General features: G+C 42.9%; 1 protein-coding gene across 4 annotated transcripts in view; it reads left to right on the top strand.

The window, feature by feature from the left end:
- The window catches only part of LRCH1 (leucine rich repeats and calponin homology domain containing 1), a 252,465-nt gene that overhangs the window by 134,781 nt on the left and 104,703 nt on the right, over window positions 1-12,981 (top strand). For all 4 annotated transcript variants that reach the window (XM_049853153.1, XM_049853156.1, XM_049853155.1 and 1 more), the window contains exon 3: window positions 8,556-8,682. In XM_049853153.1, coding sequence (XP_049709110.1) covers window positions 8,556-8,682 — 127 coding nt within the window. The remainder of the gene's footprint in view (window positions 1-8,555; window positions 8,683-12,981) is intronic.

Below are 12,981 nucleotides of genomic sequence, written 5' to 3'. Positions count from 1 at the left end.
TTTGGTTAGCTGCTGAGTATGTTAGCTGTTTGCACCACCCGGGGACTCTCCTTATTCTCTAGGACTTGCTGAGTTTTTTTATTTTTAATTTTGAGAAACCCAGCAGGAAATTTATGTTCAAATAGGATGTAGGTGATATTAGCCCAGAGTGATGTTGCCCACTGTTGTTAGGGATGAAGTTTTAGGATTATATGTACGTCATATTCTCTCAGCCTTTGGGACAACACCTTAAATAGACCTGCACTCGGTCCATGTAGAAAAGAATTGACTCCCCTTCAGTACCATACTGCCTTCCTTCCGTGGCTCTGGCCACGTGCTTTCCTGGTCACTTTTCTACCTTTCTGTTCCCAGATGTCTTTAAATGATAAATATTTTTTATGAATGAATATTCTATCAGATATTTTCCCCAGTGTCCTTAGGAAAAAAAGTTGAAATTTATTCTGAGCAGCCTGTGCTCATTTAAAATATTATCAATATTCCCCTCCCTCCTTTTCTTTTATGAGGGAAAAATGTTATATATTTTCCTGGCATTGGAGGAAAAGGCCTGTAAGGTAAGTGTACCTTCCAGGTAATATGTCTGCCTGGGGTATAGCTCCTCAAAGTGGGATAATCTCCAGTGCCGATACCTCTTTCCTAGCCATTTAGAAATGGTTTTCCTCTGTTCCACTGGTAATGGTATTTCATTGTGGCATTTTTCAGGATATTGGGCTGAGGCCTCTCTATTCTTAATACTTAAAATGTCAGTCTTACATTGTTCCCTGAATGTGTTTGGCGAATTAATATCCTGGCTGGTTCTGGATATTTCTGAGTCCCTAGGTGGTGCAACGTTTTAATGTGCTTGACTGCTAACCAAAAGGTACCTCCCAGAGGTGCCTCAGAAGAAAGGCCTGGCACTCTACTGCTGAAAAACCAACCATTGAAAACCCTGTGGAGCACAGTTCTCCTCTGACACACATTGGGCTGCCATGAGTCAGAACTGACGGCAACGGGTACTGGTATTGGACATTTAGTTCTGCTTGAGCTTCCAGAACTTTTTTGATTTTCCATATTTAGCTCCATTTTAGAATAAAAGAAAGGCTAATAAGTATTGCAGAGGAAATTTAAAGTAATAGGCTTTAGAATACAATATAAGTCTTTAGAATTGAAGAGCTTTTAGAAGAAGAGAGGATGTGACTGAGGGAGGCAAGTTATTAATAACTATACTTTGAAATCTAACTACAGACATAGGTAGTGGTGGTTGCTGACCATTCGGGGTGTAAAAAAGATGACTTTTAAGCAATGGTTTATTTATACTTAAGAGGAGACTGCCAGGTTGCTACTGTGGGAAGGCAGTTCTGTCGCAGTAGCCCAAATATGGCGCAGGTACTCACAGGGCGAATGCGGTGAGGTTGCCGTTCCAGCTGAAGTCTCGGATGCTTCAGAAGCTTTTGCTTCTTGCTTTTCTTATAGTTCTCTTTTGAAAAGATAACCTTTTACCTCCTCAAAACATGGCGCAGTGGTTAAGAGCTACGGCTGCTAACCAAAAGGTCGGCAGTTCGAATTCACCAGCCGCTCCTTGGAAACCCATGGGGCAGTTCTCCTCTGTCCTACAGGATCGCTATGAGTCGGAATCGACTAGACGGCAAATGGGTTTGTTTGTGGTTTTTTTTGGTTTTATGTCTCTAGGGTGTGAAATTGACTGGTATAAATTTTAAGAACTGGTTCAAGATTGAATTGAAATGATAGTTTGTGTTTCTAGTTTTGAAACATTTCAGATTTTCAAATAATACACTTAAATTGTAGGCAGTGTAATTGCTTTCAAAGTTAGTTGTAAACTTGGGCTGTCAGATCTAATTCATGGACATAATCTCAGTTGGATTTTTGTCTTAAAACTTCACGTAAAATATGATTTTTTAGTTGTACCATGGGGCATACAAAAGCCTGTTTGATTTTAGCTTCACAGCATTAAATGTAGGTAAAATTTACAGTACAAAGTGAAAGCTGATTTGCAATTAAATTTGAGTCGCACCAGGCAACTCAAAGCCAGGCTTTTGTTGTTGTTAGAGGCGGTGGTAGTTGTTTTAGTACCTACAGTGATGATGGGGATGGTGCTGGTGATGAAGGAAGTATTCAGTCATTACGGGAAACAAGAGTGACACGTTTTGCCGTGGTAGGTTTTTCAGAATTGAACAAGCAGGAAAAAGGAAACCGTCCTCTAAGGATATTGTTAACTGCCCTTCGTGTGTGAAGACAATGAACAGTCAGGTGTCATATGCAAAACAGAAGAAAATGACTCTGCCTGTAATGAAAGGCAAACAGGGCTTGCATAGACGAATCTAAAAAACAAAATTAGCTGGGGTATCCTGTGAAAAAGGAAACTTACTTGGCTAAAATAAAATAACTGTTGTGAACCAGAGGTCAAGTCTTGAGTGCAAACAATAACATTCAAACAAACAATACGTGTTAGTTTCCTTCCCTTCCTTCCGAGACACGCCGTAGGGTGAGCCTGGGGTATCCATAACATGAGACCTGTCTTGCTTTTTCTGTGGCCCTTCAGATGCATTCTTGTGACATTTTCTTAATAGCTTTGTGATGGATAATGATTTTACATCGTTTCTGTTGCCATTGGAAACCAAGTAATAAATAGAGATGATTGTTGTTGTTAGCTCCTTAGACACCTGGCGCCTGACTCCTGGCGACCCCGTGTACAACAGTACAAAACACGAGGTCTTGCATCATCCCCGTGATTGGTTGTGGATTGATCCATTGTGATCCATAGGGTTTTCATTCGCTGGTTTGTTTGGAAGTAGATTGCCAGGCCTTTCTTCCTAGTGTGTCTTAGCCTGGGAGCTTGGCTGAAAGCTGTTCAGCATCACAGCAGCATAGAAGCCTCCACTGACAGACGGATGGTGGCTGTGCGTGATGAGTCTAACCAGATCTCCTGCACGGAAGGCGAAAATTCTGCCAGTGAACCACCACTGTCCCAATATATGGATTTAGTGCTGGGCTAAGCACTTTCACACTGATAATCTCATGTAATTATCCAAAGTAACCTGTTGTTTTTGTTGTTAGTTGCCGTAGAGTCTCTTCTGACTCACGGCGACCCCTTCTGTGCAGAGTGAAACTGCTCCATAGGGTTTTCAAGGCTGGGACCTTTTGGAAGCAGATTGCCAGGCCTTTCTTCCAGGGTGCTTCTGGGTGTGTTGGAACTGCCACCCTTTTGGCTAATAGTTGAACACTTAACCATTAGCCTCACCCAGGGTAGGTATTATCATCTATGTTTTATGGATGATCAAATCAGAGAGGTTAAATGAGTTACCCAAAATTACACAGGTGCTTTGTGGCAGAGCTAAGATTTGAACCCAGCTCTTCTGATTTCACAGTTGATGACCTTTCCACCACACCAAGCTGCCAAGTAGGTGAATCTGTTACAGAAATCTTTCTATAAATTATTTTCTGTTAAGTGAGTTCTATACTTCATTGTTAAGTAAACTCATAGCCTAGAAAACAGAAGTATATTCCAGTAGAATAAAAAAAGAGATGTTCTAATGATAAAATCACCTGTAAGAATACAGCCTGTCTTTATAATCACATACTTTAAGGGAAATAGCGTTCTGATAAACCGATAATAAATAATGTCATATACTAACATTAAGTCTCAAATATGGTCATTAACAAGTGCTCATAGTTAAAATACATTAATATAAGATACTCTAAAATTGAAGCCGTACATAAAACCACGCAGTTAGTTAATTCCTTAATTTAGAAGTTAGGTTAAGTGAGGGATATTGATACTTCAAGAGAAACTTAACTTGCAAATTTAGGCGCCAAAAATGTTTATGTAATATTGAGCTGCCCTGTTTCGTCTTAATGACATCACTTCATCTCGAAATGAGGAGACAGACAAATAAATCTAGTCAGAAGTCATTCAGCTGACAAAGATGGAAGGCTGAGCATTAGCACGGTAAACGTAAACCAGTGGCCATGGGGTCGACTCTGACTCATAGCGACCCCATGTGTGTCAGAGTAGAATGGCACTCCATAGGGTTTTCAGTGGCTGGTTTTTCAGAAGTAGATTTCCAGGTCTTTCTTCCCAGGTACCTCTAGGTAGACTTGAACTGCCAGCCTTTCAGTTAGCAGCCAAGTGTGTTAATGGTTGGCACTACCCAGGGGACTCTGAAAAACATAACATAAAAAAAAACATAGCCCTGGTGAAAAGTACACCGTTTCCGTCCCTTCCTCTGTCCTCTGCCCACACTGGCCAGGCTCAGCCCTGGTGGCAAGAAGATCTTAGGCCATGTTCAGTGAATCTGTAATTTCTGGTTCTGAATAAGCAGGCCTCCTGCCCCCGGCTCTGTCCACTGTCAAATTTACCCTTTGGCACTCCTTCGAAACTCTACAGGGCAGTTCTACTCTGTCCTATAGGGTCGCTATATTCGGAACCGACTCGACAGCACTGGGTTTTTTGGGTGGAATGAGTAAGTTTAAAAAAAAAATTTTTTTTGAATTTTATTTTCAGTTGTGGCTTATAGACTAAATTTGAAGAGAAATGTGGGCTTTTACCTTATCAGATATTATACAGCCTTGTTTTAAACATTCTGCCCTTGAGGAATCTGTCCGTAGTACAGAGGTAATATATTGTGGCCTGAGACACTTAATTGCTTGAAAAAAATTGCTGCCAGATGAGTGGTTTCAAAAACCTGAGACTGCTGATGTGGTCTCTTAGTGGGCTGAGGATTACAGGGAGTGTAGTTTCTCCTCTCCTTTATAAATATTTGCTGGGGGTTAATGGGTTCTTCTGTGCATGTGGATTTCCTTTTTTCTGTGGGGGAAATTACAAGTAATACAGGAACACCCGGTGATAAAATATATGAAACAGAGGCTGAGGGAACGGTTGGCGGGGGCGGGGGGTGGGGTGTAATGGAAGAAATGTGCCCCAGGTTTATGGCATGCTGTATTATGACTGAATTTTCGGCATCATGGAATTTTAAGTCCGCAGGTGATTAACTTTGATGTAAATAGAGGAATGTGAGGACGTTAGGGGCGGGTAAGCTATTCCATCGCAGCCTTCAACAAAAAAGTGTCCATCCGCATCAGGGAAATCGTGAATGCTTTCACAAACCTAAATGTTTATTTTAAATTAGTACCCTTCCTGAAAGAATTCCAATGAGAATAATCGCATGTAATCTCAAATACTCATGGGTCTGCCTGAACAGCCTTCTTTGCGTTGCTTAAAACGGTAGATGATAAATGACTCTCCTGGCTTAGTCTCTGCTGATCTGGTTAGATTCCTCCTCAAACGTAGTGACACTGGGAATAGTTTAAACCTGAGTTTCCAGGCAGAGAAACACAGGAAAGATGTCTAACTGTAATTATTTGTTAATTCTGCGGAAAACAGGAGTGTAGAAATTTCTGAAAATATTCATCTTTGTTCCCATCATCCTCTCTTCAATAATGATATAGGAAGTTTTAAATATGACTCCAAAATACCTTGTTAGTATTTTTGCTTACCAAGCCTCACCCTATGAAACATCATACTAATAAATATTTTCTATCTGTAAATTACATTCCAAATTATTTACTCAATGAATAAACCTTGCCACCTTTTACAAAACTGAGTTGTCATTTTCGGAGTGGTGTCTATGAGAAACCTTTTTGGAGCTTGAAGAAAGCCCATGCAGTAGGGCATCAGGAAGGCCCCCTTCCCCAGCCAGCAGAGGCCCGTGAGGCCCCAGTGGATGAGGGAGGCTGGTGAGAGGTCAAAGAGGAGCTGAGAGGGGTGTGGGAGGACACGAAGACAGGCTGGTAGCCCTAGTTCCCCCCAGCAGACCCCCAGAAACTAGGCAGGTGTTCCAGCGCCAGCCCAGTGTCCTTTTTCATTCCCATCATCCTAAGCAGGGGAAGAAGCTAAGAACGAGCTGGTCCTCAGAGTTCCAGGAACTCGGCAAGGCTCTCAAGTCCCTCCGTTCCTTTGCTGCATCCTCTTACAGAAAGCTCTTTACCTCCTTCTGCTGCTTCCTGGAAATAGCTTCACTTAAGGACCTGGTATTTTCAATACCATGGTGTTTTTTTCAGTGCCATGGCATTTTCTATCACCTTATAGGTATGAGAAAGCTGGACAGTGAATAAAGAAGACCAAAGCAGAATTGACACATTTCAATTGTGGTACTGGTGAAGAATACTGAATGCACCATGGACTGCCAGAAGAATGAACAAATCTGTCTTGGAAGAAGTACAGCCAGAATGCTCCTTAGAAACAAGGATGGCAAGACTTTGGTCTCACATACTTGGACCATGTTATTAGGAGGGACCAGTTCCTGGAGAAGGACATCATGCTTGGTAAAGTAGAAAGTCAACAAAAAAGAGGAAGACCCTCAACAAGATGGATTGATACAGTGGCTGCAACAATGGGCTCATAGCAACGAATGTGAGGATGGCGCAGGACTGGGCAGTGTCATTCTGTTGTACGTGGAGTCACTATGAGTCAGAACCGATACAGCTGCACCTAACAACATCATGGGCGTCGGCAGAAAGGTTGTTCCATCCCTGTGTGACACAGATGGTTAAACACTTGGCTATTAACTGAAAGGTTGGCAGTTTGAATCCACCGAGAGGCATCTTGGAAGAAAGTGCCTGCAATCAACTTACAAAAGCCCACAGGCGTTGAAAACCCTCTGAAGCACAGATTACTCTAACACACATGGGGTCACCATGGCTTGGAGTTGATTTGATGGCAGTTGTCTGTTTGTTTGTTTGTTTGTTTGATGGACCTGGGCAATAGAAAAAGAATACAGCTATATCTTTTATTGCCGAAGCCAGTTAACTGCGTATTGACTGTCTGGAGCAGGGGAGATGTCAGTGTGTTGACAGGGAGAGCCCAGACTGGAAAGATTCTTTAGTTCTTTGCATAGCACAACACCTGCCTTTTCGGAGCCCATCAGTTAGAGACGCCCTTTGGTTGGCCAGATTTCCTTCCCTTCACATTTGGGGGGAGCAGAATGTTTAATTGAAACGTAACATACGGACAGAAAAGTGCACAGATTGTAAGCCTGCGTCTCAATGAATTTTCATAGCTAGAAGCACCCATGTAACCAGTATCTAAATCAAGTTTGTCTTTGTATAATGGTATTTCTTTCCTGGTTATAAAAGCAATACGCGCTTGTAAGAATTTGGAAAACACAACAACATATAATAAGGAAAATAAAAACTACTCATTGTACTTACACCCCAAAATTACCACTAATACTATTTTGTTATGTTTCTGGTCTGTCTGTCTATCGCACATATGCAGATGCATAAAAACCCCACACCCAAAAACCAGTTGCCGTTGAGTTGACTCTGACACACAGTGAGCCCATGTGTGTCAGAGTAGAACTATGCTCTGTAGGGTTTTCAGTGGCTGATTTCTTGGAAGTAAATTGATAGGTGTTTCCTCCAAAGCACCTCTGGGTGGATTTGAACCACCAAGCTTTCAGTTAGCAGCCAAGTGCTTTCCCATTTGCACTGTCCAGGGATTATCCCCGTTAATGCACGCACACAGGAGCACAGAGGCCCGTACTGCAGCTTTCTGCATGTGTGTACGTATGTACAGAAGAAGGTGTAAAGAGTTGTAATAATAGGAATGTGGCTTTTTAGATAGTTCACTGCTTACAAGCTCCATCAGCAGAACGGCAAGGGAAGAACATCAGGAAAACTGAAAACCACCTGTCTCCTTATTAGCAAGAAAAAGGGCTTCTTGTGGGGGAGGAGGTTGGAATAAATAGTTGCCATAAAAATATGACCAATTCATGGCTTTCATTTATCCAATACTTTCCCATCTCTTGGGACACTACGCTTTGATGACAGAAAGTTCCAAGCCTTCTGGGCATTGAACCTCCTAATGCAGAGCAGGGGTTGGGGTTGGGCTCAGGCCTTGACTCAGACACTTCTGGCTGCCCTGAAACCGGACCGTTTTCAGCTCAGCTTCCCTTCTGCCAGGAGGCTAGCTTTTCTTTCTTCTTTTAATAGCTCTTCTGCAAATACCAAGACTGGCTTTAACCATAGCAGCTCTTGTTTTAGCAAAAGGAGGCTGAGTCCACAACATTGGAAATTGGCCCAGAGGTTTTGTGAGTCGCAGCAAAATTATCTTCCCTACGACTACTAAAATGGAGAAGCCGATGCCTTGAGGTGCTGACCACTCAGGTGGCGCTGGGTTTCCTGCATGCACTGTCAGGAAGCACACAGCGGGCACCAGCTTCCCGTTCTATTGGTTGTACAGAGAGGGTTGTCCCCCTGCCTCCTGACTGGCCAAGGATACACAGCTTCTGGCGGGGAGGGGGTGGCGGTCGATGTGACTCCTGTATTGGGAGAAGTTGTTTCCTTAAAACTGCCCACACCTTCCTTTTTTAAAATGTAGTTTTTTCTTTATACACTTGTGATTTGAGTCATTACGCATACAAAAAAATGATTGGGCTTTTTATATGGGTAAAATGTTTGCTCACATCATTCCTTTCTCCTTTCCTGTTAAAAACGTGTTCACACATGGTATGCAGTGGCCTGTGTGTTTTACGTGGGTTTTGTTGTATTGTCTTTTGCAGTCGAAATCAGCTGTCCACCCTACCGGCCTGCCTGTGTGGTCTGCCTCTCAAAGTCTTAATCGCAAGTAACAACAAACTTGGATCACTGCCGGAAGAGATAGGCCAGCTCAAACAGTTAATGGAATTGGTATGTTGCTGATTGTCAAGATGTTGTGTTTTGTTTGCTTACTGATCATAACCTAGCAATGTAGAAAGGCCTTTTATAGTAGATGGGCAAGGAAGACCTTCAGTTGCTTGAGGACAGTGTATGACAGACGTTAGCAGGAAAGCCACCAGCTTTGGCTTTTCTGTGATGGAGACAGTTTCTGAAATAGTTTACAGGTCATCATATTGTAATAAGATCATTTTTTTTTTTTTAGATGGCTTGAAAGTTTCTGATAAATGATGGATAAACTGGCAAAATGATCTACAAATAAGTTAGTAGGCCATACTTTATGAAGATATATAATTAAGTCAGGGCTCAGGAGATGGAAGGAATAGAACACTCTGATTCTCTAAGGGTTTTAGAAAGCCTTGCCCCAAATTGATGCAACTTTTAAAATGTGACTACATCCCTGGGGATTGAAAAAGAAGAAGTTATTGAGGGCAGAGATAGGTGTGTGCCTAAAGCTGAGATGTACTGTTCTATTTCAGCTCTTCCATTGCTAATTTAATTACTTACCTTGTTTCTCAGTTGGGAAAGAATGCATCCTTTCTAGGTTTCCACTGAGCTAAGATGGGCAAAAAAAAAAAGAGGTGAGGATGAACAGTCAGACTAAAAGATAATAGTCATAATTTATCCTTGAGTGGTGCAAATGGTTAAATACACTTGGCTGCTAATTGAAAGGTTGGCAGTTCGAGTCCACCCAGAGGTGCCTTGGAAGAAAGCCTTGGTGATCTGCTTCTGAGAGGCCACAGCCGTTGAAAACCCTGTGGAGCACAGTTCTACCCTGACACACGTGCACACACACACACGCACACACACAGGGTCACCATGAGTTGGAGTCAAGCAAGCGTTATTCAGTATGGATCTTGTGTCAAGCACAGAGCTCAGTATTGTAATTAAAACAATGAAAAGGACACAGTACCTGTCTTCAAGTAGATCCCAGTCTGGAAGATTAATGGCAAATAAGTGTGCCAATTTCCATCAGTTTCTTAGGCATCTCCTGGAGCACCATGGCGAGATGAACAGTGAGGCCCAGATGGAGAATCCTGTGATCAATTAGCCATGTCTGCAGTAGGAACTGACTGGGAGAGTGACAGCCTCCATGCTACATGCTCGGCCTTGACTTCCGTATTACCGGTTGCTGTCGAGTCCACTCTGAATCATGGCAACCCCGTGTGTGTCAGAGTAGAACTGTGCTCTAGAGGGTTTTCAATAGCTAGTTTTCCTGAAGTAGATCGCCAGGCCAACCTTTTGGGTGGCAGCTGAATATGTTAACCATTTGCACCTGCCAGGGACTTCTGACTTCAGTATAAACCAAATCAAAGCTGTTGCTGTTGATTCCAACTCATAGCGACCCTGTAGGACGGAGTAGAGCTGCCCCATAGGGTTTCCAAGGCTGTGATCTTTCTGGAAGCAGACTGCCACATCTTTTTTCCCCAGAGTAGCTGGTGGGTTTGAACTGCTGACCTTTTGGCACTGGGCAGTATAGAAAAGAGTAATTGCAATATGAAGGGATTAGAACTATAAAAAAGAGTGTCTTCTCCAGGATGTATTTGATGGTAATAACTGAATCCCATTCAAACTAGCTTACAGCAAAAGTAGGGATTGATTATAAGGATGCAGGGGTCTATGGTGTCATTCAGTATCAGGAAATTCAGTCAGGTGTTGCGAGCGACTAAAACAAGACACTAGAAAGTTGTCAAGAACCAAGGCTGCAACTTGTTTCTCCATCAACATTCTCTGCTTCTCTGTACAATGGCAGAGGTTGCCCCGTCCACAGGTCCCAAGTTTATATGTCCTCCCTGCCAAAGCACATGACGGAGACCTACCAACATCTCTTGGCCAATGAGGGGCAGTGCTAGGGTCCACTGTCCAATGTCCTTGCCTGACTCAGTCAGCTATGGCCAACACACGCAGTCACATTGCCCAAACTAAGTCACTCGGCTGCCGCTGAAGAGAGCAATTCTAAGAGGAGACATGTATTAAGTTGGGAAGACACCCCATTTACAAGAAGCATGTCCATGAGTTAGGGAATGATTAAGTCAGTGTTGGAGCAGGAAAGGTCTGTGAAGGAAGAAACATTGAGAGGCCTCTTGCCTTAGTTACCAGTGCTGCTGTAACAGAAATACCACAAGGGGGTGGCTTTAAAGAACAGAAATGTATTTTCTTACAGTTCAGGAGTCTGGAAGCCCAAATTCAGGGCGCTGGCTCTAGGGGAAGGCTCTCTCTGTTGGCTCTGGGGGGAAATCCTTGTCTTAGCTTTTTTAGCTGTCTTGGTTCCTTGGTGATCTCCATGTGGCAATTATCTTTCTTCTATTTGTGCTTGCTTGTCTCTGTATCTGTGGTACTCCTTATTAACTCAGAAGTGATTAGGTTTGAAGACACTCCCTACATCGATATAGCCTCATTAACATAACAAAGAGAACCCTATTTCCAAATGGGATTACATCCACAGGTATAGGGGTTAGGATTCCAACACATATTTTGGGGGAACACACTTCAGTCCATGCTGTTGTAGTTGCTGTTGTTAGGTGCCTTCAGGTGAGTTCCAACTTATAGTGACCCCATGTACAACAGAATGAAACACTGCCCGTTCCGGTGCCATCCTTACAATTGTTGCTATGCTTGAGCCCCATTGTTGCAGCCGCTGTGTCAATCCATCTTGTCAAGTGTCTTCCTCTTTTTTGCACTCTACCTTACCAAGCATGATGTCCTTTTCCAGGAACTGGTCCCTCATGATAACATGTCCAAAGTATGTGAGACGAAGTCTCACCATCCTCCCTTCCAAGGAGCATTCTGGCTGTACTTCTTCCAAGACAGATTTGTTTGTTCTTCTGGCAGTCTTCTCTATTCTTCTCAAACGTAATTCCAAGGCATCAATTCTTCTTTGGTCTTCCTTATTCATTGTCCAGCTTTCACATGCATATGAGGTGATTGAAAATACCACGGCTTGGGTCAGGTGCACCTTCGTTCTCAAAGTGATGTCTTTGCTTTTCAGCACTTTGAAGAGGTCTTTTGTGCAACGCAATATGTCATTTGATTTTTTGACTGCTGCTTCCACGGGCATTTGTTTTGGATCCAAGTAAAATGAAATCCTCGACAACTTTAGCCTTCTCTCCGTTTATCATGATATTGCTTATTGGTCCAGTTGTCAGGATTTTTGTTTTCTTCATGTTGAGATGTAATCCATACCGAAGGCTGTAGTATTTGATCTTCATCAGTAAGTGCTTCACGTTCTCTTCGCTCTCAGCGAGTAAGGTGGTGTCATCTGCATATCACAGGTTATTAATGAGTCTTCCTCCAATCCTGATGCCCGTTCTTTTTCATATAGTTCAGCTTCTCAGATTATTTGCTCAGCATACAGATTGAATAAGTATGGTGAAAGGATATAACCCTGATGCACACCATTCCCGATTTTAAACCACGCAGTATCCCCTTGTTCTGTTCAAAAGACTACCTCTTGATCTACATACAGGTTCTGCATGAGCACAATTAAGTGTTCTGGAATTCCCATTCTTCGCAATGTTATCCATAATTTGTTATGACCCACACAGTTGAATGCCTTTGCATAGTCCATAAAACACAGGTGAACATGAATTCATAACACCTCTTAATAGACCTCTGTGGGATTTTCTAGATGGAAAAAAAAAGGCAGAGGCAGGGAAGGCATTCAAGGGAGACAGGACAACTGGAGATACTGGGCATGCTTGGGAGTGGAAGCAGGTTAGTCCTGCTGAGGTCTGGGTAGAATGGGGCTGGGTGCTTTGTCCTTTCGCCCACAGCCTTGGATATTTGCCCACCACTAGCACCTTCACGTGGCATTTATGGTCCTCTGTGGTCTGGCCCCTGCCTGTCTCTCCAGGTTCATCTCTGCTCCTTTACCCTCTAAGTTCTAGAGATGCACCTTTTCATGTCCACTTCTCTATTTCTGCACACAGTATTTTTCTACCCAGACTGTTTCTTCTTTCTCCTCTTGTTTTGGTCAGTTCCTAGCCAAATTAAAGGTCACATACTCCAAAAAGCCTACCCTAAGGCTCCAAGCCTCAGTTAGGTGCTCCTAAGGCAAACACCCTACACTTTCCATTTCATTTTCATGGACTCATGGTTGACTTTGTACTTGCTTTCTCCACACCGGCTCCCCCCACACCTTAAAAGCTGTGTCTTACTTGCTGCTATATCCTAAGTGCCTGGCACAGGATAAAAAACCAAACCAGTTGCTGTCAGTTAATTCTGGCTCATGGTAACCTCTTGTGTGCCAAAGTAGGACTATGCTTGTCCACA

The sequence above is a fragment of the Elephas maximus genome, chromosome 14 (assembly GCF_024166365.1).
Source record: "Elephas maximus indicus isolate mEleMax1 chromosome 14, mEleMax1 primary haplotype, whole genome shotgun sequence".
NCBI lineage: Eukaryota > Metazoa > Chordata > Mammalia > Proboscidea > Elephantidae > Elephas > Elephas maximus.
This window is presented reverse-complemented; position numbering and strand designations above follow the sequence as displayed.